The 27,110-nt window shown below is 37.8% G+C and overlaps 1 protein-coding gene across 25 annotated transcripts in view; it reads left to right on the forward strand.

Annotated features, from left to right (window-relative positions):
* DLG1 (discs large MAGUK scaffold protein 1) overlaps positions 1-27,110 on the forward strand; it is a 150,835-nt gene that overhangs the window by 40,960 nt on the left and 82,765 nt on the right. For 17 of the 25 annotated variants that reach the window (XM_065073917.1, XM_065073900.1, XM_065073899.1 and 14 more), the window contains one exon: positions 13,666-13,830. In XM_065073917.1, coding sequence (XP_064929989.1) covers positions 13,666-13,830 — 165 coding nt within the window. Of the gene's footprint in view, positions 1-4,616; positions 4,909-13,665; positions 13,831-23,691; positions 24,472-27,110 lie in introns of those variants that run through there. The other 8 variants (XM_021300119.2, XM_021300120.2, XM_021300112.2 and 5 more) reach the window with 7 other exon arrangements.

Consider the following 27,110-nt stretch of genomic DNA (forward strand, 5'->3'; position numbering starts at 1 on the left):
CTTCTGAAGCTGATGGAGCTGTGGCATTCTTCAAGATCTTGGAAACTTAAGACACAGACAGCTGTGTTTACAATATGCTAATTGTCCCAGAAAATATTTCTCTGTTATTGGTGTCAAACAATAGAAAGGATTCTCTGAAATGTTGAGAGTTTGATGATGACTAATTTGAGCACTTATGGGTCAGACTGAGTGGGCACCGCAAATTTTGTATATGAGAGTAGGGCCAGGTGCGTGTCAGCGTTCTCAACTGGAGGTGCAGCAGTGGTTGCTGGTTTAACTCCTGCAGACACAATTACCTGCCAAGCTCACAAAAAGGTGCTTTTAAGTTATGGATACCTGTTAAGGATACCCTGTGGAAGAGGAATATTTGGCTTATTGTGTTTTAAGTAGATAAATCTGTTTGCCCAAAAGTACTGTGCAAATAATTTTTCTGGCAATTCAGGAGCAAGCAGGAACAAGCAGTACCTTCTTTGGCTGCTCTCTCAGAATTGGCTTGAATAGTCATCTGATATTTCAGGGAGCAAGAACTGCAAAGCCAGGAGAGCTTAGTGGGTGCTGATGGATGCAGTTTGCATCAGACATCGGCTGTTATGAAACTAGTGTTCAGATTTCATTTACCTTATAGAAAATGCTTACAAAATTACTACTCCTGAGTAAGGAATTATTACAGCTATTACATTAGAGCTCTCTGTTAGTATGAGGTAATCTTAAACCAGTATCCAAGCTTTGTTACAGAGATTAATTTTGGAATTCTGTGTATTCTTTCAAGACCACACAGACTAAGAATCTGCAGAACAGAGGTTAAATTAAGTTTATTGATGTAAATAATTCTGACGCTGAAAAGCATTTAAAAAAAAATTAAGTTTTTTAAATTGGATGATATTAAGTATGCCAAAAGCCTGTTAAATCAGGCTTCTGGGGAAGAGGGACCTAAACTGGAGTCCCACTGTCTTGTCAGGTGCCTGCAGTGATACTTAAGGGACATCTGCCTGAAGACATACAAAGGTTAGTATAGGCTTTTTCCCCTTCGGTTTGGGAGACTGAACAGTTGGCAAGTGCTGAACTGTCTTCAAGTGTCTGCAAGTGTTGTAATCTGGGTTTTTTATGGTGCTGCATAAATCTTGTTTCTCTCAATCTGATGTTCATATAGCTCAGAGACACTTGGAAATAGGGGCTTTAATCTTGTTATTCTTCTAAAATAAGAAAGATCTTAATAATGTTGATATTTTTATTGTGCACATGGGAACCATACATAAAGATGGGTTATTGCCAAGTGAACATTGACACAAAACTTGAAAGAAAGGCAAGTCATTTTATGTAGTGTTTTCATGAGGATGAAACCCATCACGTTTACTGGTAAGGTCTTTGAGTAAACACGAGTTTTTAAAAGTTCTGAATTCATTGATTTAGATGGTTCTATTTAAAACTATCATTTTAACATTTGTGTAATGTCAGGTGGAAGCATCCTGTGCAAGGAGAAAACTTAGGTGTCTGTTCTTCTGTATGCAGTGAATGCTGATGGGTTCTCTGCTGTCTATATGGAATCCTGGCACTGTATCTATCTTGCAGTCTCCCAGTTTAAAAGCTGTTGCTTTGTATAATCAGTATGGAAACGGTGGGTTCTGACTGTAGGAGCTCAAGCCTGTATGTGATAACAGAAAATACAGACTGATACGTGGGGAGGGCGTATTGACAGATAAGGAGTTATGGCTATTTTTTTATCAAGGGCTTAGTTATGGTTTTTTTGTTGTTTTGAAATGTTATTCCAACCTTCAATTTGAATCAGAGCAATGGTTAACTAAGTGGGGAAATGTCTCTTTAGAGCTCAGAAGTAGATTTCCAAATATTCTTTGTTCCAAAGGTTTCTCTATATGATAACACACTATGCATTCATATTACAGAAAGCTTTATGTTCCCAACTGTGTATTTTAAAAGCCTTTGAGTCCAAATAATTGTTTGAACAAGTGAAACCTTCATTACAGTTAAATTTCTGGATTTAGTCAGCAAAATATAGGAATATATTTTAGTTTTACAAGCTTAAAAACTGTATTTTTAAGCTTGTGTGCAGCAAGATGTGTAAAAAGTTCCATCTTTGTATGAAGATCAAGACAGTTTTGAAGTGTAACCAATTCATTTGTTTACAGCTGCAAATATATGACTGCAGGATTCGCATGTTTTATGTAGTGGTCATCAACAATGTAGATGTAATTGCCTGAAGTGACTTAAGCTTTCTCTTCTTTATTGTATCTTACTGATGGAATCCTTTGTAGATGTGTAGACTATATCTTCCTCTTATTGATTCTTCTATGCCCATGGCGTATTAGAGCGCTCATTTTCTGCGATGCAAAAAGCTATTTCTGCAACATTCAGAAACTGATTTTGGCTCTGACTTTATTTGTTGTCGTGAAATTGCCATGCATTTGACTGTGTATTATTTTAGTGAGAGACTATATTATTATTACTGTGTGTTTTAGAGGTATGGAAGTAAGATGGATTGTTGATGTGTGGTGCACAGAAAAGGTCGTTTTGTAGGACAGGAATATTCTTTTGGCTAGAGACTTTACTTTCTGGCTGTTCTTCCCCTTGTGCGTTTTGTCCTTTTCACATGTGGTGTTTGAGTACATGTGTAGTTGTGCTCTGCCCTATTTCTTGAGACAAGATACTGTGCATTGTGACCCCCAGGCAGCTGGAGGAAAACAGAGTTGTGCATTGTTTTTTTTTTCCCCTAAGGTTCTTCCATCATTCTATTATATTTCAGGCCACCCTTGGATTTGAATATTCTTGCAAGAAAAAAAACTAACTTAGCTAAACAAAAAAAGATGTATTATTTACTTTCTTTCATTAATAGTCTTTGTTTCCTTTTCCATAAGGATTAAACGATGTGTTAGAGGTTTTTCTTTGGTCTTGCCCTTATTGTCATGGTTGCAAGCAGAAGCTTTACTGTGAGAAATGATGTTTAAGGCTATTTGCTGGAAAATTGTAGGTCATGGCACCTGGTGGCAAAAAACCTATGCTTATTAGTATTGAAATGCTGTCATCTGTAGTCCTTGGATATTCTACCAAGCAAGAAGTCCTCATGCAGATGAAGTTTCTTTTGAGGTTTACTGTGGGCTGAGTTAGACATTTTTCTCCAGACATCTTGCTTTAGTTTTGGTTTTGTTAATCTGCACACTGATATAAAGATGATGATCTCAGTGTAATTCATGAAGTTACTAGTTTCTGAGCTGTAAGCGCGGCTGCCAGTTTTACACTACATTAAACTTTCTACCTCAAGGGGTGTTTGTCAGGTAAACCAAATGAAGTAAAAGGGAGATGACAGAAAGCTGCTACCTGTGTAAGCTTAGGTGAACATTCATGTCCTCCCCTAAAGAGGGTAAATCTAATGAGACTTCTCAGGAAGTCTTAAATGCTTTTTTACAATAATGTTCAGTATGATTAAAAATAGAAGCGATCGCTAACATTAATTCATTGAAGCTTTTTGCAAAGGTTTGTTAGTTTACAGTACAAGAGCAGAGAAATCACAGAGGACAAGTTTTTGATCAAGTTCTGTGATGCAATTTGTTAAAATATATAAATACATTAAAATCCTGCAGGGATCCCTGTACCTTATAAAAAAGGAAATACAGTTTGAATCCTTATAGGGATTGATTAAAACAAACATACACACCTGCCCCAAACAAAAAAGCCCATCCCCCTGACTCCAAACCCTGCAAAAACCAACAAAAAACTCCCAGACAAATAATTTTAAAAATAATTTTGCCTTACACTTGTTAGCACCCAGCAAAGAACAACAAATCTTACAGAGGCCGTGACTATTTATGTCAGGTCTAAGGAAAAAAGCATTTTTTTCTTCAAAATGTTTTTTTAAATGTTCACATGTACAGTTGCTTGAAATTAAATACTTTACTGAGAGCTCATAACCAAATTGATGCAGAGTCCACACTATTCATGATTTCCTAGGGACAACTGGGGAAAAAATAGCAGCTTCTGGTTTCATTGTGTGTTGAAGCTGGAGACTATTAATGTATTTCTGTAGCTGTTTATTGCTTTTGGTAGACCATTAGCTGTTTTATTCAGCAGTTATAGAACATTTTTATCGTGTCAAATAACCTTGACTTTTTAACGTTTGAAAACGAGGATTAAATATCCCATAGCCATTCATTTTGTGTCACGCTGACATTTCCTTGAAGAAGCCAGCCTAAACTGCAGATCAGCAAATTCCCCGCTCTTCAGCTTACAACTTCCCCGGTTTCATAATTACGCGCAGCTGATTTCGAGGCGGGTTTTACCCGTTCCCTGGCGCAGTGCGAAGGCGCCTTGCGGGCGGAGGGGGGCCGGTGTCCCGGGAGCCGGGGTCCGGCGGGCTCTGCCCCGACCCCCGGCGGACTCTGCCCCTCCCCTGGGCCGCTCCGTGCGGCGGGAGGCGGTGGCGGCCCCGGCAACCCCGACACTGCAGCAGGTGGGGCCGCCCGCCCGGCCCCGAGCCCGGGCTGGGAGCATCCCAGGCACTTCTCACTTCAAGCTGACGTTCACGTAATTAAACGTACAGCTGACTCGAGAATTTTAAAAATGGACACGGGATTTCTCCTTGGATCGCCTTTTTTTTTTTTTTTTTTTTTTTAAAGATCTGTTTTCTAACGTGAAGCGAATTTTTTCCTGAAGGATTCAAGCTATTTATATAAAGGCTTATTTTTGAACACTATGGACCTAGATTAAATGTCAAAGACAGGCAGCAAGCAGCGCTTACAGAGGCATTTTTCTGGAATCTCAGTCACGGATCGATTGAAGTGCACAGGGTCTGAAAAAATGTCTCCTAGCATAAAAAACTTGGATTGTTTTTCTCCGATGCTATGCCACTGTAAAGTAGCATGTACCAACAACACAATATCTTTAATGTTTGGATGTAAGGTGGGTCTATAAAAGGACTTTGCTGGAAATGTGAGCTGCATTTGATGAATGATTGCCTTTATGTCTCATGTAACTGTACCTTAAATTTCTGGTTAAATACTGTGTGTTTTGTTCCATGCCTTACTTAACTATCAGAGCTCTTGGTGACTGTGACAGAAGAAGTGAATTATCATGCTTACTGTTTTAAGATCCCTTTGAAGAACATTTTGAATTTGCTGAATGCCGCATGTAAAATGTCGTCATTCTCCATTAATCAGCATTAATCATCATGTAATCAGTTTATTGCATTTGGCTTTCATTTTCTTCAGCTGTAGAGAATTAAATACACAGGAGGCTTGCACTGAGATGCAGAGCTGGAAGTGCCTCCTGACATCCTGGTGATGGAAGCAATTGTTAGTGGCAGGTTTGGGTTTAACAGTGCCCTCAGGCATTTCGTCATTTTAGGGCTACAGCAACTGTTTAGGTTTCAGAGTAATAAAACACACATAATTTGCTAATCCTCAGAACAGTAAACAGAATACATTTAGTCTTGTGTCAAAATGCTTTTTTCGGTGAAATTAATGCACAGTGTGAAGGATATGATGAGAATGACAAGTACTGGAAAGCTCCTTTAAAATTAAAGGGATGTGTGTGTGAAGTTACTTTTGAGACAGATGCAGAAATCTTTCAAACTTATTTTGCATATTTAGTGTTTCCAGGTCAGTGTTCATTATTAAAAAAAAAAAAAAAACAAACTATATTTTATAAATTAGGAACAGCTATGCGTGTATGTATACATACATATAGGCATATGTGTGATGCATTTTTAGATAAATATATACCACAAAATGTTGATCTTGAGTAAATGTCACCTAGGTTGGGAGGGAGGAGTCTAAATTTTTATGGATCTTTTGATAGTGTGATCGATTTATTATGAAACTTGAATGCTTTATTTCCAGGAGGAAAGAATTTGCCTTGTTTTGAATCTACTTATCTTTCCCGTGTCCAAAGTATTTTCCATTTGAAAATATGTATGTATTTATTGATGCAGTTAGGAAATTAGTTGCTGTAAGATTAATACTATCTTGATTTTAATTTTACCCATTGAACTGCAGAGGAGAGATGCTGTTCACTTTAAGACCAAACTAAAAATACCCAGCAAATATCCAGCATCCACTGTAGGCATTTTGTGCTGCATCTGAGCGATAGCAGCATTTTTTTTTTTTTTAATTTTATTTTGTACTTGCACGTCAGTGGCTCTTTTTATCTGTCTGAATGCATTAATGACTTCTTACCCTGCTCTAATTCAAGGCACCCCCGGGCGTGACCCGATCCGTGGAGGTGGCTCCGCACAGCCGTGTCCCCTGAGGAGCTGCAGGCTTGCAGTGCCCCAGGCCTTGCCTCTGCTGGCAGCGCCCCCCGAGCCTCTGAACGCTGGAAGGGTCAATATTTAAAGAAATGAGATAGTAATAGAGGATAACCTGTTCAATCCTTTATGTAAACCAGGGCTGTCAAACTCGTGTTCACCGGTGGCCACATCAGCCTCGTGGTTGCCTTCAAAGGGCTGTATCTAATTTTAGGACCTATAATTACATACGGCCCTTTGAAGGCAACCACGAGGCTGATGTGGCCACCGGTGAACACGAGTTTGACCCCCCAGATGTAAACAATTCGTCTCACACCAGTAATCCTATGAAATACAGTGCTTTCCGTGTTCCTTTATTGTATTTGGTTGTTTTTTTTTTTGACCACATGTAAAAAGAACATTTGCAGTCTGACTGCTCCTTCTTTGATCTCTTTTCCTTGGCATTTTGGAACAGGTCAGCTTCTTCACTGCAAATGTTTCTTGTGTTTTTGTGAATGTATATATGTCACTTGAATTGTGTCATTTCTGGATATCCTTTATATGAAGCATTATATAAATACTTTAACACTAGCTGTGCATTTTGACATTTGATGGAACACTGTGACCTAAATAAACATGTTCTGTGCAGTTTTATTCAAGATACAATGTCAAACTGCAACTGTCCACGTGGGGTGAAATGCCTTATGTTGTAGCTCTAATTATTAGAGTTGAGCCCTGAACTGAAAATAATACTGAATGTATTAATCTATGATCAGCTAAAGAAGTTCAGAAAATACACAAGCACACGTCCTTTTCTTTTACATTACTAAAGGGTTTTTTTGTTAGCCACAGGCTTTTAACTTTTTGGTGTGAGTTGCTGTTCACCTGCAAAGACACGTTATTTGGCTTTCATAGTCTGCCTGGTTCTTACAAATGAGAAATCTGTCAGTGTGGCTTCAGTTCTGCAATGGCAGAGCATACCCTGGGAGTTCTGTGCCCTTTTCTTCCCTAAGGAAGGCACTATTTTCCTAAGCAGTAGTTTCTGGTGTAGCAGTTCTACTGGACCACAGGGAAGATGTGTACAAATGTGCTAATATCTTTGTATACTATCCATTAGTTTTGTTTCAGCAAGGTTATGCAAAATTTGTTTGTGTTGCTGCTTTTGTTGTTAGAGTTGTTGGAGCTTATTGTCTGCTGAATGGTATCTGGGCATCAGACTTATGAAGGCTGGTTTTTGGGGAGATGTGAGTAGAGGTGGTGGGTATTTAGATTTTTCTACTCATCTGCTTTTGGCATACTGCATCCCAGTCCTTTCATGCGGGAATGGGGGTGTTATGTCAAGCAGTGCTTTCGAACAACTTCAGTTGCTGTAATGATCTTTTGAAGGGTCCTGTAAGATTTAGTTTAACTTCTATAGTGGAGCAGTGACTGAAAAAGGACAAGTATTTAAACTTGGGGTGCAGATGGCCTAAAGCCACTTGGTTTTATTGTGCAGCCTGTTTGTACTGCATCAGAGAGGGTCTGGACCTGTGAGATTCAGTATATTTATTGAATTCAAATGATTAGATGAACTTATTGAAGTTCACACTTATTTTTAACCTCTTTCAAAACATGGGTTGGACTTGTACAGTGAAAATGAAAACTTAGCTGGGGGCAGACTGTATAAGTTGGGTTGCATGCTTTCCTGGGCTTTGTTTGTGGTCTTTGTTGTTAGAAGCGTGCAGGAACTTGGGAGTCGTACTGCTGTGTGCATGGGGAAGGTTAAAATCTGGAGGAGAATGGAAGTGCATGTAAGATCAACTTTCAGACTTTAAAATTGGTTCTAAGCACTGTTTCCCTCTTACAATAAACCCGTTCTAGCAATGACTTTATTTTCTTTGTGTGTAGAGACAATACATTACTGTGCTTTCAAATTTTTCATATAAGACAGTGAATTTATGTGTACATTCAATAGGAATTGGATTTTGATACACAACCCATTTTGAAGAGAGCTGTAGTTACTACTACCTTGTGTTTTTGTCATTAAATTATCTGGTAGTTAAGGACATTCTTGTGTAATTCATTTTCTGTCCATGATCATAACATTCTGCATGTCTTGAATCTCTGGAATAACAGTGTTGCATGCTGTTGTGAATACGGTCACCAGTTTAGTGCATGGGGTTGTTTAAGTGTTCGTTAATAATTGCCTTTTATTTCTGTTTCAATAAGATTTCTCATTAGGGGATATTAAAAAAAATATATATATATATATGTAAACCCACAACTTAATTATCTCTAGGGGTAGATTATGTATGAATCTGCTTGAAATATTTTCTTTTTAAAATATAGGTAAGAGTTCAGGCATACTAAAGTGAACCTTTTTTAGAATGAGTTTCCCAAAGCTTTTCTGGGCTTTTTCTATGCACAGGTCATCTGTAGTTTGAAAAATGGCACTGTAAAACGTCCACAAAATCCTTGTTTGTCCTGCACATTGTTGTTGATACTTTGTTCATCCTTATTTTTGTGTAACTCTTCTCGGCCTGGGGACTGAAGCAGGGAGGCTGTGGGCCTGAGCAGTTAACAGAGTGAATGGTCTCACTGGGGTGAATTTGGACCATTTTCTTGCCGCATAGAAACTAGCAGTGGTTAATTAAAGTAAATAGATTTTTTTTTTTTGTTAGTTTACACCAGTAAATAATTTAGTCCACAGTCTTCAGTGACAGTTCAAAGCTTATTGAAGGTATAATCTACCCTGAAGAAATCCAGTTAACTAAGTTACAACACAAGAGAAATATTTTAATTTAAATTTTGACATGCCTGTATACCTGTAACTGAACCCTTTGGGGCAGTATCTCTGTTAGAAGTACGTCTTAAATGTTTAACACTTGGTTGCTTTGGACTTCATTATTTTAAATTATACAGCGGTTCATAAAGCTTCTTCAAAATAGTTAAATGGCTTGGTAATCTGTCTGCAAATTCAGAGCTGCTCTTCCACACCTGCCTTTTTTTCTTTCCTTTCATCTGTCTTGCCCATTGCTTGGCTGTCACTTCTAAACTGGGGTCTCCTTGGTGCCTGGATTTGGTGCAGGATTGGTTTCTCTTGCTTGTAAGCAGAGAAGTGCTCTTCTGCCAGCCAGGATGAGATGGGCTGGTCCTGCTCTACCTGCTTTTCTCACTATGGTGCCAGCACTGTTTCATGCCTCGTATTGTCTTGAGCCGCTTTAGTGAATTAAAGACAATTAAAGATTGCTGGCAGAGGGAACAAACTTTCTGCCGGATTAGCTTGCTGAGCTTGCTCACCATCTGAAGTCAGATATGTACAAGCAGCAAGGCGCAGGGAGAGGTGGTTGTACAGCTTGAGCAAGAGGGATTGAATGGGTCCTGCTGCTTTCAAATGGAGTCTTTGCATGGAATTTCACTTCCTATGTAGCAGCAGGATGAATTGGGCATGACTGAAACAGTTGAGTGAATTCTTAAAGAAGGGATGGCAGTTCGGGGAGAGGACGGGAATGGGCAGGTTTGTGTGGTGACTGACCATGCCGGGTCACTCACATGGCATTTCAGAAGTGATGCTCCATAGCAAAGTAGTACAAACCACCTCCACTTCTGTGGAGAATTGGCTGTTATAAGATACAGTAGTTTGCTTTACTTGAGGCACTTTGCTCGAAAGTAATTTCTGCAAAGGGCAAGGATAGTGTGATAGCATTATGCATATTATGTTTTCATGCACTTTGTGTCCTTCTGTTTATACTTTGAAGCGTTATCCTACAGGTATTTCAGTTAGTCTATTTTAAATAGGAATTCTGGTTTGTGTGGTGGGGCTTTTTTTAGCAGTTTCAAGTTGGCAAATATTTTGCAAGTAATAGTGAAGTCAATCTTGAATATGTAATCAAAACCCACTCAACACTTAAGATTTTTTTTTTGTGAAGCTTATAGCCCTTGTCTGCCTCATAAGAGAGAATACTTTTACCATAATTTTTAATTTTTAATCTTTAATCTGAATTAGAATGACATTCTGATCTATTAAAACTTCGTTTGTACTATGTTATATTAAGCAATGATATATTGTATATTGTAAACATATGATAATGAAAGCTAGAGTGTGTTTACACTTGGGTGTGTCCAAATACCTGTTTCTAATAAATGTATCTGGCTCTAGGAAAAAAGTCAAGGTAATTCTGTGCTTTGACTAAAAGTATTGACTGTTCTGTAAAGGAAGATGATTTTGATTGGCCTGTGAATATTTTTTGTGTGTGGTTTTTTTTTTTTTTTTCTTGGTATGAAATGAACTGGGACCTTAATCCACTTTCAGATCCCATTTTCCTATGTTTCATAGCCAAAGCTAAGCTTGAGATCTGGCAGGGACATCTGGGATCACAGGTCTAGTTGAATACTCCACCAGCAGAGCAGCCGCCTTTAAACCAGCAGAATTCCTACTTTCTCTGATGTTGCAAGACGTTTTCTGTGCTTCTTGCAGCTCTAATGTTTATTTTCTGTGATTTCCAATGTGATCTTATTTATGCTCTGATAATGTTCGTTGGTATTTTTGGCCAACACTGTTCTTTAAAAGATAGTTCTTCCCTGTTTCTGATGTTTAACATGGCTGCTCTAGAGAGTTAATGTCAACTCCTTTCATGGTTTTGTTTTGATAAGTTAAAAACAAGTCAATGTCAGAAAATAGATGAATGGCAAGAGTCTGAGGCTGAGCAGTGTAGCGTCTCACTGCTGCAGGGAAAGGAAAGAAAAAGAACTTTCATCTGCTAGTAGTGAGCTATTAAATTGGTTCGGTCACCTCAAGAAACCTCTGCTGAAGATCTGAAAAAAATAGGGCTTTTTGAGTAAACATTGCATTTTTTCACAACTATCAGTATTCACCAGCTCTCCTGTATCCGGTTAAGGAGCAAGTGTGGAAGTGTTTTGAGCTTGGCTGTTGTAATAACAGAAGTCTTAATACTCTTGCTTTCCTCATTGGATCTGTTTCTTCTGACTTGTCCTTCTCTGCTTATCTTTGGTGTATTTATAGAGAAAATATATTTGTATTCCTTCTACGTTGTAATTTCTAATATTCCAAAATGATGATTTCTCTCATGTAGTAGAACTTGATCTTGTATGGTTTCAACAGTGAAGAGCTGAATTGAGTAGGGGGGATAAAGATTTTTTTTTATACTCTATATATATATTTATATATATTTTTTTTTAAGGACAAAAATAAATCAGGGTTATAACTTCAAAGATCTCTTGACATCTTGTCCATTACTGGCTAAAAGAAACTGTGCAGCTCGGTGTCTGCCGGTGTGGGACTGGTGCTGTGGGGCTTGGAGGGGTTGATGCTGCAGGGCAGCTCTGCCTGGGCAAAGTGCGATGGGCAGTGGGAATGAAAAGCCGCAAGTTGTTCTGTCCAAGTTAGTGAGGGAACTTACCTTGTCTGTCAAGGAGTCTTAAGTGTTGGCAGAACAAGCGTCAGGGAAGAGAAGAACAAATAAATCCTTCCTTTTCCAGCACAAATCAGTTACATGAGTTCAGCTGCCCTGTTTAACCGCTGCTTTACTGGTAAAACTCTGCAATATTGCTTTATGATGACTCTACATAAGACAGAGTAAACTGATCTCTCTCACTTCCAAAGGAGAGAGATCCCACCCTGATTTCTTCTCTCCTTCTGCACTGTCCCTGGTGTTCTTGGAGTCTCTAACTGAATCGGGTTCAAGTCTAACCCGGCAAAAGGAGCAGAAAAAAGTTGGCAAAATTCTGCCAGAACCAAACAAAGGAAGGGGTTATGGTGCCTTCCCCAGGGTTTGGGGGATAGGGAAGAGTAAGAGATTTCCATTGCTGTGAATTTAGCTGTCCTATTTGACCATGCTTAGAGATTGTTTTTTGCTGGATAGACAAAAAATCAAGTCTTCCTGTAAGATGGGCACATGGGGTGGGTGGGCTGGAAATGAATGGGTTAAACATTACAGGAGCTGGTAAGTGATGGATCATTTCAAGCAGTTTCTTCGTAGTTTATCCTGTAGGCTCTATCAGTTTGTAATGTTGCAGGACCCTTCTGTGCAGGGCAGGGATCTTTCTGGTAGCCTTAAGCTGTACTTTCATGTAATTGTTAACAGGGCTAGTTATCGTGCACTGTATATCAGGTACTGCCTTGGTGTAGTGTTCCTGTGCTTATAGGCAAATGGGTTACTTGCAGTGGTCTACTGGATTATGATGTAGGTATGAATTACCAAGGTGATGATGATCTTTGATTTAAATTGTAGTACGTAAATCTTAGAATTCTGGTAATAAAAACCTCATGGAAATGTTCCTTATCTAAATATATTTTATTAATAATAGGAATAGTTTCCTCCAAGTTTAAAGCCATTATGTGTTTAGACGGTTTTTCTGGACATGCTTTCCCTGTAGACTAGTAACATTTACATATGTACTCTGGAGTATAGACCTAATGTGTGAAAGTAAATGTGGCTATAAAATGTTGTGGTGCGTTTTATGGACACGGTAAATTCTGCTGGAAAAGTTACATGACTTCAGCTGTAGTTTTAACTAGCAATAAAGTGCATGCACTACTTAAAGTGCCTCAGAATGGACCAAGACAGCAAAGGTGAAACTGGCGTGACACTTACATTGAAGTACATTTGTAAATGTGAGCCCATGCTCTGGAGTTTGGAGGTGCTGGATGAGCAGTTAACTGCAGTCCAGAGAAGAGATTAATATTATGTATGCTCCAGATTTCATTATTCCCTTCTGGTAAGGATCTGCAAGTGTGGAGACAGCACAGTCTGACTAGAAGGTATCTCTAGTGCTGAAGTTTAGATTCTGGTTTTTGAAATTGAATGGAAATTAATAAGACTGAGTCTGAATAATGTCTTGTGTTTCTGTTTGAAGATTTACTTGGTGGGGAATCTTAATCTTTCTAGTAGCAAAACCATGTGTTATTGTTTCCTAATGAAGTTAGCAGAAGTGAATTGCTATGTTGATACCCAACATAAAAACTGAAATTCTTAGCCTGACAAAACACTATTTTGAAAAATGTGCTAAATTGGAAGTATAGAAAAAAGCTTTTGAGGCTGATAGTTTTTGAAGGCAGGACAAGGTGATAAATCCAGTTGCTACCAAGAGTTTCTGCTGCTAGTGAATAATACAGTGTTAAAGCGTTTGTAAGAAAAAAATAGTAAAGGGAAAAATAATTTGGAAAAAGGTTTGGGGACATGTAACTGTATGTAAATGGGCAAAAGAAAATTAAGTAGCTTTGTAGTAGTTCTAGGTGAGACTAAAAAGGTGAGACTTTTTAGACAGGATCAGTCTTTAAACTGAAAATAGTAATTAAAAATTCTATTTCTAGATTCTATTGCCTTGAAGTCAGCAGGTTCAGAAAATAGCTGTTTCTGTCTGACCTAGGTTTTCTGGATAATCTTTTCACGTTTCTGTGGTGGTCTGATCTTTTCTCTATTTTTTTTCTTCAGAAATACCGCTACCAGGATGAAGATACACCTCCCCAGGAGCACAGCTCTCCGCACATTACCAATGAGGTGATGGGTCCAGAGCTGGTTCATGTATCGGAGAAGAACCTGTCACAAATTGAGAATGTCCATGGATTTGTTTCTCATTCTCATATTTCACCAGTAAAGGTAGGCATTTTAAAAGTTATAAGAGTGAACTCCTTTGATATATTCTTCAGGGATATAATTTTGTGGCGAAAAAAAAATGCGTGAGGTGTGCCTGCTTCTGTTTTTTTAATGGAAGTGCTCGTTTGTAAAACTCACTTTGTAGATGTTAAGGCATTGACTTAGTTCCACGCATTCTGACTAAAAATGCATGATAGTAAAATGCTCAGTTAGCAAATGTCTCAGGTGTAGTTGTGATGGGCACTGTGGTTACTGCTGTCAGTTACATTTTGGGTTTTCTACCAGGATCTTGTAGCATCAGTTTGGAGTTCGCTTCTAGTAACTATTTTAATTGAGGACCTATGTGGAAAATGTAATAAGCCAAGTAAAATATATATCTCTCCAGATTTTTCAGCATACAGCATGATTATTCTCAAGACAGCTGCAGTAACTTCAAGATAGATTTAAAAATTAAGAGGACAAACTGAGAGTGAGGTTTTGGGGGATTTGGGACCATAGCAGGCAGTTTTATTTGCTCGGTTAGTAGACAGATGTAGCTTAATCATTTTTTGAGTGGAACAATATTTTAGTGTGCCATACTAAACACTATTTTCTATAGCACTCCTGAGTCTTTGATTTGTTTTGAGGAAAAAGTGGAAAAATTATTTTATATTGATGAGTTGGCTTTAGAATGATGAGGTGTGGGTTCATATTGTGCTAGGCCTACAGTTTGGCATTTTTAGCATGGATTGTGGTGTGTGGTAATGTACTGTAACAAGCAGCACTATATTTTAAGAAATAAGTGGGTTTAAACTTTGTTACATTGCCAGAATTTTGTTTGTTATAAAGAAAAATCTTTTTGACTCTATTGGCTCTTTATAATTTACTTGTAAAGACTCTGCAGAGTTGGTATTGAACATAGTTAGTTATTCTTAAATTCCGTAAGCAACTCTCTGTTTTCCCATAGTCTTCAGGAGCTAGGCGGGCTGAGTTCTGTAAGCCCTAATGAACAACCTTTTTGAAGTGGACTATGTTAGCTTCTGAAGAGCCTTGTAAGAAAGCTAATAGGACTAACTATTCATTTTGAGAATGGCTAGGACCTGAATCTTATCTTGCTTATGAAGGTAGACACACTAACGTACTTTCATGTGTAATTCCCTGCATTTATTGATACTCAGAAAGTAATACATCTCATTTTGCGTGCCACCATTAGAAATAAAAATTCTCTGCCTCTGGGGACTTCAGTTAACTCTGTTTATTCACAAGCTTTTCCTGATTCATAGCACAGTCAGTCTTACATTTCAGGAAGCATAAAGGGATCAAAAAGGCAAAGAAGTAAACTATAAAACTGACTGTAATAAGTGATCAAATATAATGCATTTCACAATCCAGAAACTCATAGAAATAAAAAACGGAGTTCTAGAGTGGGTGAGACTGAAGAGCTGTTTCTTGGAACTGCCTAGGTGTTATCTCACTGTATGTGAGACTGTTCAAATGACTGTAATTACCTTGGTTTCTTTCTGGCTGCTTGGATCTAATGGAAACCAAACTATTCAGAATAGTTCCTGTGTTTGACTTTATTTCAGAGTATTTTTGCAAGCAGTCAACTACAGAAATATTGAAGTAAGGATTTTATATTGGCAATAACAACATTCCTTGGAAGGTGACTTGATTTCTTACCTCTCTATAGTGTGAGTGATGTCTGCCTTCCAGAGATCCTACCAGGCAGTCTCCACAAACAGGCAAGGCTTGGATGTGGAGTGTTAGATGGGACTCGTAACGACACATTTAAGTTGAGCATTACCCAAATATGGTAACTTTCTGTAAAGACGTTGATGTAAAACCCAGAATAGTATTACAGAATTAGGTATGGATGATTGTACTCTGCCTTCCTCTGCTCACATGGGATCTAAGCTGAAATTCTTTAGTTTTATTGGGGTGTGTTGAATATACAACTTGACTGCTGTGTTCTGGATGAAGGAAAACACATTTCATTTAAACTATTCTGGAAACAGGGTTAAACAGTGTGTATGATTACAAGTTATTGTGAGGCCTTTCAAGATACTTTGGATCTTAGGTCTCTGAGGAGGGTTACTATTGTCTTTCTCAAATTGGTAACTGCTGAGAAATCACCGCTTGACGGGAAAGAATGTAAGATACTGAGAGAAGTATCATCATTGAACTCATATTACCGGTTTTACCACATGTCTGATATTTTCACGTGACTACTGTATTAACTTCAAAGCAATGTATGGTAAAACTGAAATTTCTCTGAGCTTTGTTTAACTGAAAACTGAGGTGGGTGCTCCAGGTTTCAGTTGTTTGCCAGGATTTTGTGGAACTTTGAATTCTGATGCTAAGTTGGCTGCTGGCTTCTTACTCCAGAAAAAGTTAACTTCTTTGCATAAATAATTTATAATCAGAGTCTGAGGCCTAAAGGTATTTGGAGTGACGGTTGCATCCATAGTTTTGTAGGCCCTGGGAATTTTTATGGGACCTGTTACAGTAAAACGCCTTTGAGGTCCAAAAATTTATTTCTGGTCAGGAGATGGTTTGCTAAAGTTATTTGGAATAAATGCTGCTTAAAAATTCAACTTCAGTATGTCAGAATAAAACCAAGGTGGCTGTTGTGTTGTAAGCATAGCTGGTCCTCTGCTTTTGGCCTGATGATCTGCAGGATGTTTAGCATAGCTCATGCTGAAGATCAAGTTAGCAACAACAGCTCTGAGTGCATTGTGTCATCTATTTGGTAAGTCGGCTTGATGCACTGTGTAGGGAGCAGGTTTTGGCTAATACACAAGATCTTGATTAACTGTTCAGTAGTATATATGCTTAAAGAAACTAAATGTAGTAAAGGATATTATGTTTATTACACTAATAAGAATTAAAAAAAGTATAAAAATTTAGATACACTTGACATTTCAAATACAGAGTTATTAGTTTGAAGACCAAATATAAACAGTGTTTTTTATGATCATATGTAGCTTTTTAAGAAATGCTGCAGAGGGCAATTGAATTAGGTTTTGAGGAATACCTTCTTTCATAGCAAGGCCTCTGCAGTCTAGAGCAATAATACAGGACATAACTAGAAGACAGTGAAGGTGGGACGTGCCTGGTTTTAACTAGTTTACATTTTGTTCTTGAGAGAGGCTTTCAAATTTTGTAGTACTTAAAACATCTTTTATAACTTGCTTGGACACATGGATGGTTATCAAAGATCAGCTTTCAATGACCAGAAAGACAAATTTCTATCCTAAATTTTTAGAGGATGAGCATGTGACTTATTTATCAAGTGTTCCACGTTAAGCACTGCAGTAACTCAAGGCAGTTTATCCTCTTGACAGAGGGGTGGGCTACCCCAGATTCAGATTGGGGTAAGATATCACATGTTTGTAATTAGCATGAAATAACTGATAGTAGCTGTACTTGATTTAAAGTTTAAACATGAGTCAGACCTTACAGGTTTTGCCTTGTTAGTGTAGAGCTTTGTCAGTTTAACAAGAAATGTATACTTTATATGCATTGAGCATCAAGAAGGTAAACTTGACTCAAGAGATATCATGTCCTCTGTTTCATATTTAATACTGTGTGAAGTAGAACTTCTTAATTCTGTAAAACAGGGGGTTTTTAATGTTTAATGGTGGAGAATCATGAACAGATAGTGAAAACATCGAACCTCAAATCCTTCACAAATATTCTGTCCCAAATATTTTCAAGAATATTTTCATGTAAGTAGGCAGCTAGTACCAAAATTTCTTCTGTATGAGGTTTCCAAATTCCTCATAGAAACTTGCAATTATAGTGCAAGGTTCCTTGAGTTATTATGAAATATAATGTGATGAATTGGTTTTGATATAATTGAAGCAATACATGGCTACCAAGATTGACCACTGGGTGGCGACGCTACGAAATTTATTTCAGTTGTAAAACTGAATTTAGCTTCTCTATCAAACCTTCAGAATGACATTTTTGAATTTAACATTTATTTTTATCAAATAGTTCCAACCAAGTGAGATCTGTCATATGTGTGATATAATACCAAACAAGTTTTTAAACTGTGAAGTGGAAGTTGGCGTTTTATCTCAAGGAAAAAGAGCTCTGAGTAGCACATTGTTACAGGGGTTTAAAATAATGTGTCATGATGTAATAAGAACAAAATCTATCTTAAATTTCAGTAGTCTTTATTTAAAACAACCTGTACATGAAAGGGAAAATATTTTATTTCTAACTATATTTATGATGTAGCATGGCAATGGCAAAACTTTTCTAAAGAGCAGAATCAATGGGTATGTAGAGAAATTACAGATAATGAAACAGAGAAAGCATTGTAAAGAGAAGTTCTGCCACACAAATCTCTTAGAGCATGTGCATAAAGATCATCTGGTTGATACGTTTCCTTAGATGCGTGCAATGGAATTTCTAAAAACGCTTACAGAGAAATTTAAGCTGTCATACTATTAAAAAAAATAAAACAAAAGTCTTGGGACTTAGTTGTTTAAAAAACCCCAAGCAAACCAACAACGAAAGGAAAGTTAAAGGGTAAGAAAGAAGACCGGTAATTTGGTAATTGTGATGGATGGAGGGTACCAGAAGGATCTCAGAAGAACTTGTGTTCTCATTGCATCACCTCAGCGGAATGAGAGCTCAGGGCTATAACAGCTTAATGGAATAATCATCGTGGTACTCAAGTTACAGTCAAAAAGGCAAATGGAATACAAGGAATATCTGGGGAAGCAAATGGAAATAAAACTGCATTATTTTATCACTCTAGAAATCTGCACTGTTCCTTATCTTGATGATGAAGGCATTTCAACCTAGAAATGGTTTAGAGAAGAGGAATAAGAGTGGTCAGAGGAATTGGCAGCTACTCTGCAATGGGAGATGAACCAGTTTGCCTCTGCAGTTTGGGAAAGAGCTGAGACAAGAGATACCAATAAAACTACAGTCAGTAAGGCTGGGTCACTAAAATTAGGAAAATGACTAGGGAATAGTTATTTCAAAAATATGCATTTATATTCTGAAATATAAATTAGCAGGTGCTAGCTGTCTTATAGCCCCTAAACACAGTGATCTATCTTTCAACTGCTGATAGTCTTTTAGTTTCTGGCTATACCAATAAAGGTATTGCAGCATGCATTGCTTGTCTCTTCTGCCCTTTTTCTTCCACTATAAGCAAGCACCTTTATTTAACTCCTTCCCATTAATCTCTGTCAGAGTAAGCTGCTGGTACAAACGTGCCAATACACACACATGCTTCCTTTAGTGCCGTAGGACCTCCCCCTGTGAACCTGAACCTTGTGCTGCTAAGCTTAACAGTCTCCCTTCCCTTTATCTCCTGGTACATCTTCCCTCCAGTTTCGCCTGTTCCCTCAAGTGCTTGCCGAGAAGTCTCTTAGGTTTTGTGGAGCTTCTGTTAAAAGAGACTTCTCTGTTCATTAGGAGAGTTTTTCTGCTCACAGAAAAAACTGACAGTCTTTGATTTGAGGAGCTGTGAAGGCATGTTCAAAGTTAGCTAAGTAGTTGTGATTTCCTTTTTGCCCCTGTACGTTTTCTTGTTTATATTATTTCCTGAATCATGGTGCTGTCTAATCAGGTAGGTGAGATTACTCTGAAGGCTGTTTCCATGTAGAAATTTAAGATCAGATGACATGTAATTTGCAAGATTGTTTGATATTTATGATGGTGAGAAAGTTGCAATATATTATCTGTTTTTAAATGGAGACCTTTCTAAAACTTTATGACATTGTCAGCAGGATGATAATACTCCTGGAGTTAGGAGCGTACCTAGAATAGTGGAAATTATAAGAGAAACTTGAATGTACCCTCAGAAATACTCAGTTTCAGACTAACATCATACTCTGGTGGTCACTCCTGAGAGGAGGTGCTCTACAGTCTGTAATTAGAACACCTTTTGGCGGGTTACTGTTTTTATACTTCCTGTAATTGAAGAATATACAAATATGTGCAAAGGCATCAGTTTGTGTCTTGTAGTAAGAAGCACTTGACCAAATCTTCCCCTTGCTCAGTATGGATCAGTTCAACAAATTCTTGTCAACAGAGACAAGAAAGAAAAACTGTAACAGATGGACTGTGGATTAATCCAAACATTAGAACAACCTAAGATACAGTAATCAACATCAAGTCTTCTTAATAACTGGTTATATCTGAGATTTCCCCTGAGCTCTCGATGCAGTCAGGTTCATTTTTATGACTGCAGAAAGCCTAAAGAAACTTGCATTAAACACAGGATGTTTTTATCGGTCTGGCGTGCCAAAAAGATGGGCCGGAGATTCATGAACAGGGTATGGAAGACCAGGCGGTTTAATCTGCACAGCTTGGTAGGTTGGCTGAGGTGTCATATGAGTAATAATGTAATAGTCTTTTTTGTTCAATATTTATACTAAAATGAATCATTATAGAATAGTCGTGCTGGGGTGTTTACTTACAAGGTAGTTTCAGCAGTAAAACATCTACTTTTTATTGGCTATGTAAATCACACTTGATTAAGGGCTATCCTTTCTGTCCTGTCTCTTAAGGCTAAGCTGCGCTTTCTAACATCGTAGCAGAAAGGGTTAATGATTTATTTTTTCACAGTGTCCAATTTGAGTAGCGTACTGCTGGGCTTTGGCTTAAAATATTGCATATGCTTGTTGATGAGACTTAAATTTGTATGTGTGTAAAATTTTATTACAAATAGAATTCTGAAAAGTCTAAAAAGTTAATGTGAATTTGTATCTACATTCTTCACCAGTGAATTTTGTTCCCTTGCATGGATATTTAAAGTTGAAAAGTCTATATCTGAGTATTTGAATTGAGTTCTGCACATTCTTTTGTAACTTGTTTTTTTGTAAAAACCTAAGTGCTACTGAAAGTAGAGTCCTTGCCATTATTTTAGGTCATTCTTGAATTTTCTCTATTAAGTGTATCAGTTTATTCTTGTAGGGTCTGTGCTTGTTTTAGCCAATGTTCTGTTTAGTTGGATAGCAATAAAACTGACATAAGACACTTAAAATGCTTCAGGGGTTTAATTGTTGTTTAAAGTGGGTAATAGAGATATAACTGAAGTTTGTATATACAAACAATTCTTGTTGCTCTGCACTTTTAATTTCAAGGTACGCATGCTGTTTGTAAGGTATGTGCAGGAAAACTTTACCTTGAGGTTAATATACGGCATTATGTTATATTTGAACTTGTCTCAGCAAGCTGATAATAAGAATTGGTTCAGGTACAAAATCAGAGCAACCTTATTGCAAATGTTTGATGCTAATTTTGAAGTTTGGTAACCACTGTAATTACTACACCTTGTTAATTGGCCACAGAACAAATAATATTACTCTACATCTGTTACAGATCAGATACATCTTTCAGTAAATTTATTAAGCTGTAGAAAGGTGTGTGTACTAATATAGAAATCTTAGTTATGTGTTGGTTGTTATTTTTGTTTTGTTTTTACATAATCAATTCTTGCCTCCCGGTGGACAGAGGTGATTTTGTTTTGCTGTGGTGTTTGGTTTTGGTTCAACATCCAGAATATGAAAAAGGGATGGCTGAAGCTCTCGGCTCCCTTTAGGGCTTGCTGAGGTTCCCTGGACAGACCCCTGTTGTACCTCCTGGCTCCACAGGTGCAATTTCAGATACCACTTCTATGTTGATGATTCTTAAATTCTCTCCTTTCTCTGGGTACATCTTTTTCGGTCCAAATAGCACTTTCTCCCATTTCTCCTTGTACATGTTTGAATGCTCTTTGAGTTGAAACAAGCCTTTTTGTTTGTGGTTTGGTGTCGTCCCATCCCCCCCTCCGCCCCGACTTCCATCCATTGTTTTCTCAGCTGTATACTGACCTCCATTGCATTATCCTCATGTTGTATAATCTCTAGAGTTATGACATGCCTTTATCTTTGGGTTACTTTGTAACTTGTAAAAATCAGGATATGTCTCATCACCACAGTACAGGCTCCTTCTAGAAATAACTGCAACTGTGTCGTCTTAGGCGTCAGCAAATCTTGCTCAATACCATTAATATCCATATGGAGTGTAGGTGACACAGATTGCCGGCTTGGCTCAGCAGCATGATTGCATAACCTCTTCCTGAAGTACTTTTCTGGATTTCTGTCTCTGTTGAAATGAGATCATTGTAGCCTCACTCTAAGGAAGGTTTTTGTCCGTATGAGCCTTTCCTGAAGTGCTGATTTCTAGTCTCTGCCAGTGATGCCACAGTTGATCATTGGGCAGGTGGGAATCATCCTTGAAAGAAAATTAAAACGCAGCAAACAATCTCATCTTCAGACAGATGGATGTAACAGCTAGAAAAATAAGTACTTGGTACAGTGCTTGTCCATGTATTGTGGTGTCTCATACATGTCGAATTATTAAAATTGTTTTTACTTTGACTCTTTATAAAAAGACTCGGAATTCAAAGCATGTAATCTGCAGTTTGTTCCAAACATCTTCAGTCATAGTCAGGGATTAAGGAATTTCTCCCGTAATAAGTTCATAGGCATTTTTCTGACTAATTATTTTCTTCAAATCTGGAAAGAGGTAGGGCTGCAATCTTCCCATGAAAAGCTTGTCTGTTTAAATGGGTCATTGCATCTGTTATGTCTCAGACGTTTCTTTACCTCCATTATTTATCTTGTGAACATAGCTTTGAGGACACTGCACAAGTCAGACCGAGTTTCATATGATTTACACTGATAAGCCATTGTGTTTTATGGATATTAATAAAGTCTGTCTGAAAGATGTACTTGAAATATTTGTATGTGATACACTATTGGGCTCTACTAATGACTAGAAGTGAATGGTGCATTGATCCTATTACTACGCTTTTTAATTAATGTACGTATTGTTATTTCTGCCTGTAATGTAAGCTGTCAGGAAAAAAATTGTTACACAGAATAGGATAGCTGTCAGTAAGAATTTAAGTAGAAATGTATATTGCACCAGAAGAAAAGTGAATGGGGGAATTTGGTAATCCCCACTAAAATGCACATCATGAGTCAGTGGATTTTTAGACTCATGATGTTGTAACTTGTGGCAGTGTTGTAAGGAACTCTTCTGTCTTCGTTCATCATATTGAATGTTTTCTTTATTTTGAAAATGTTTGCCCCGGTTTGTTATGGTTGTGCCTCTTAGAGCATTTTGTATAGAAATGTACCACAGACAGTTTTTGATAACTTTTTGTTGGATTTCTGGAGGCAAGTTTGTCCTGAAAACCTTGACACTTAACTGATTTCCTGCGTAATCTCTTTCATGTGAGTTGGAGGATTTTTCTTAAAACAGTTTACTGTAAAAATTTAAAGGTGCATTCTGTAAAGTAACTTGAATTCTTGCAGTCTTTTCAATATTTACGATATTATTCTCCTTTGTAACTGTGAAGAGAGCAGAGAAATTGCGCACCTATAGCAGCAATATTCTTGTGATTTGTGTTGAAAATCAAAGTAATTTTATTGAAAATTTGTTAGTGGAAAATAATAATTTTATTTTTTGCTGTTTTTTTTTTGTACTTTTGAGAAGTAACGTTATTTTTGTATTAGCTATTGGTTTTGTGTTTGGAATTTTGGAAATAAGTGTTACAATCCAGGCGCATTAGTAATAGAATAAGAACAACAGAGTGGTGACTTCTGGTGTTTAATCCCGAATTTTCTCGCTGGTTAAAGAAACAAGCCAAGCCCCCAAAAAACCCCCACAAGAAAAAAAACCCTCTAGACACCCACTGATACTCAGCACAGAATGACTGTGGTGTGGCACAGTGCTATCTTCCCTCTATAGCTGTTTTATGGCCTAAGGAGGGGGAAAACAAGAAAGCAGCAAACACTTCTTCCTTGAATTTTTTTTTCGAACTTATTGTTAAGGCCTTTTTGCGCTGTGAAACATTTTCAGAATGACAGAATCAGTGAAGAAGTGCCGTTGAACCAAATGCTTCCTCTTTGCTTCGCTTCAGGTTTATAATTTATGCAAGCAAGGAGGAGGAAAGATGCGATTGGATCTTACTGCAGGCAGTGATTGAAACTTGGTTATTTTTGATCCGTGCTCTCTCCACCCAGTAGCTGTTATCATGCACCACCGTCCTCATAGCTGTGAATTTGTAATGTTGTACTGTACCTGCTACCCAGTTTCTCTTAAAAATCTGTTGTCAGCAAGGAAGGGAGAACAAGCTTTCAATCCTGCAGGTTCTGAAAAAGGAAAAATAAGGAAAACATTGGTTTGCTTTTTTTTTTAATTTCTCAAGGTTATGTTTGTCATAGTAATCACAGGTAGAGAAGGGATGCAGGGCTGGAAAAGCCAGGAAGAGAAATAGCATCAGCTAGTAAGAATTTTGTTTTCCTGGTTTGTAAGCGATGCTGCTGTAATTCTATCTGCATTTTTTTTTCCTGCTCATTCACCACTCAGCAGCTGGTAGGGAAGTAAGACTGCCTGGCAACCACCTGCAGAGCTGCAGAGATGAATTACATTTTCGGAAATAACACACTCCTCTATTCTCGCGCCAATCGAGGCAACACTAGCTCAGGCCACAGTTCTGTAGGCCCAAAGCAGAAGCAGTGGGCAAAGAAAGGCTCCACAGACGAGTTACGGACCGAGCCTTCCCGTTGGCAGCAGATAGTTGCGTTTTTCACTCGGAGACATGGTTTCATTGACTGCATTTCTGTTGCTGCCAGCTCCACCCAGGTAATATGCCACTTGTTGAAATTATTGTGTCTGCATGCTATTTCTGACTAGCAAGTAACCAGAAAACAATCTCTTTAAATATGCATGCTTTTGTATGATCTCTGATTCATGAATGGCATTTTCTGTCTACTTTCGTTTTCGTATTTTACAGAGCTCTGTATAATTTTTAGCATTAAAGCATGAAAATGGAAGCACTTACATGAGAAATTTTTTTTAAGTTGCAAATGGTAAGCCTCTAAGAAGTTTAAATGTGAGGTATTTTAATGAAATACTGAAAAATGTAGTTTGCATTCTACTGCTGAGCCCTAGAGGGGAATAACATAGTAAGAAATACCAATTTCATAGCTGTAGTAAGATGACAAAATCAAGACCACATATTTCCTGGTTAAGGAATTTTATTTAAAACAATAAATAATTTGAAGTCTTAGTTACATGTAGCACAACAATTCTAGTCTGTATCCATTTTCTGGATATTTTGGCTGCTAGTAATCCATAAATAAGATTAAGGAATGCCTTCTTTGCGTACAGAATATACATTTTATAGTGCAGTCTGTAAGAAAAACTTGATGTTTTTCAACTTGACTGTCAGTCTGCTCTGAGTGATGTTTTCAGTGATCACTGAAAGTCAGGTAAAAGGAAGCAAGTCAGATTTCAAGTCTCTGGATTTTGGGGTGGGTTCTTAAGGTTGATATTGAGAGAAGTTTAAACTTACTAGCATCAGCACATGAGTATCTCTTTGGATAATACAACAAAGAGTGCTGAGATGTCAGCATTGTTTAAAATGTGAGATTAGATTTGTTTTGCTTACTGTTGAGCTAAATTCAGCTTTAGTTAAGAATGATGGGGTTGTTGATGTCATACAACCTGAAGTACAGTACAAAGCCTTGTTAAAAAAAATATATATATTTGTTACCCTCAGATACTGTAATATTATTAAGATATGTTATATCTGTTGGTAATTGTTTCAAAGATGATAAACTGGCACTTCCATGGGAGGTCTGGTTATTGTTGTCTGGTTTTTGCTTGGGAACTGAGAATAAACATTGAATAGAAAATCTTAGAGAATTTTATTTTTCTTGTTGCAAATATGTCAAAGAAGGATCCTGTAGTTTCTGTAATGGGTCATTATACAACTCCTAAGTGATGCATTAGTTAGACATAACAGCTTTTAAGTACTGTTATTTTTAAAAGACAAGATATACAGTATTAGCCTGGTGAATAAATATTATGGTTGCTCTTCTGTGTTTAGTGCTTGAACAAGTAATATTGGAAGGCCTGAAGCTTGCAGCTGGACTGACTAGTCAGTACTAAAAATGTGATGATAAATAGAATACCGAAAAGCCTCTGCTTTGGGTAGGGGTCGGACCAGACAAAGACTGTGAGATCCATTGAAACCGAAGCTGTGATTCTGTGAATATCTCAGTTTTTGTTCTATTTTTCTGCCATGAAAAAGATAGCTTACCTCTGTGGAAGCCTGCCAATTTTTTTCGTAAGTCTGACAGTTCTTCTGTTATAAAGAACTGCTTATATTCATGGCCAGAAGGAGGGAAAAAATCATGAAGTATTTTGAAGTGCTTATAAAAAAAACCTTCATGAGCAAATTCAGATGTAATACGCTGAAAACAGAAGAGCTTGTTGAAGCCTCTTCCTCTGGAAAGATGCTGCACTGTCCTCCTGCCTTATCCACCCCTTGCAGCTGCTCCAGCCTCAGGGAGGGAAGAAAACATCTAAAGATTGCTCATTGTGGTGCAGTTTTGTTTTTCAGGTCTCTTCAGTTTTTGTTCTGTGATGTAGTGTTCTGAAAATTCTTGACGACTCCTATTTGTTAGTTTGAAATACCTCCCCCTCACTTGAATATAATGTTGTTTGCAGAGTCAAATAAATGATTGGACATGATGTACTTCTCCAGCCTTTCTGTTGAAATTCTACTTGTGATGATGATGTGACATCATGATTTTTAACTTAGAAAACCAAGCTGATGTTTTTTAAATTATTGGTCTTCTGCTTCGCTTGTGAATCTGCTACATAGCACCCATTTTTAGCTGTTCTTTCATTTGCTTGGCCTATCTTGGGTGGGGTGGCATGGTGATACTTGCTTAGTTGACTACGTTACCAGTGAAAGGAAGACACCTGCTGGAGATTGGGCTGGATGCCCTGTCTTCCCTAGGAGGTGCAACAGGTTCCCTTCTCCCCAGCAACGTGGTGAGAGGACTTCTGTAAAAGAAGGACCTTGGATTTTTGGAGTGGGGTATTTTTTGAGTAGGGGGACTTGCACCCTAAAGAAGCAGGGCAGAAGTTGGTGGTGGGTACAGTAGCACTACTTTTTGCTATATTTATCTCTAGGCTTATGCTTGTGTGCCCCAATGCCTTGTGGCATGGGGAGCTAGTAAGGACTGAAAGGACCCTGAAGACTAGCAATCCACTTTCAAATCCTAAATGTGCCTTATTTCCTATTATCACCCCTTTTTAATGCTATTAGAAGACTGAAATCACACATCTCTCATAGGAAAAAAAAAAGGCAGTGGAAACAGATGGTGTGAACAGATAGAAACAAAGACAGTGACTCCGTCATTGTGACTCTCTGCTTGTGTCCTGGCCTAGCCAAGGTCTTGAGGGTGCTTTGCATGCAATTTCTAGTG

The sequence above is a fragment of the Columba livia genome, chromosome 9 (assembly GCF_036013475.1).
Source record: "Columba livia isolate bColLiv1 breed racing homer chromosome 9, bColLiv1.pat.W.v2, whole genome shotgun sequence".
Taxonomy (NCBI): Eukaryota; Metazoa; Chordata; class Aves; order Columbiformes; family Columbidae; genus Columba; species Columba livia.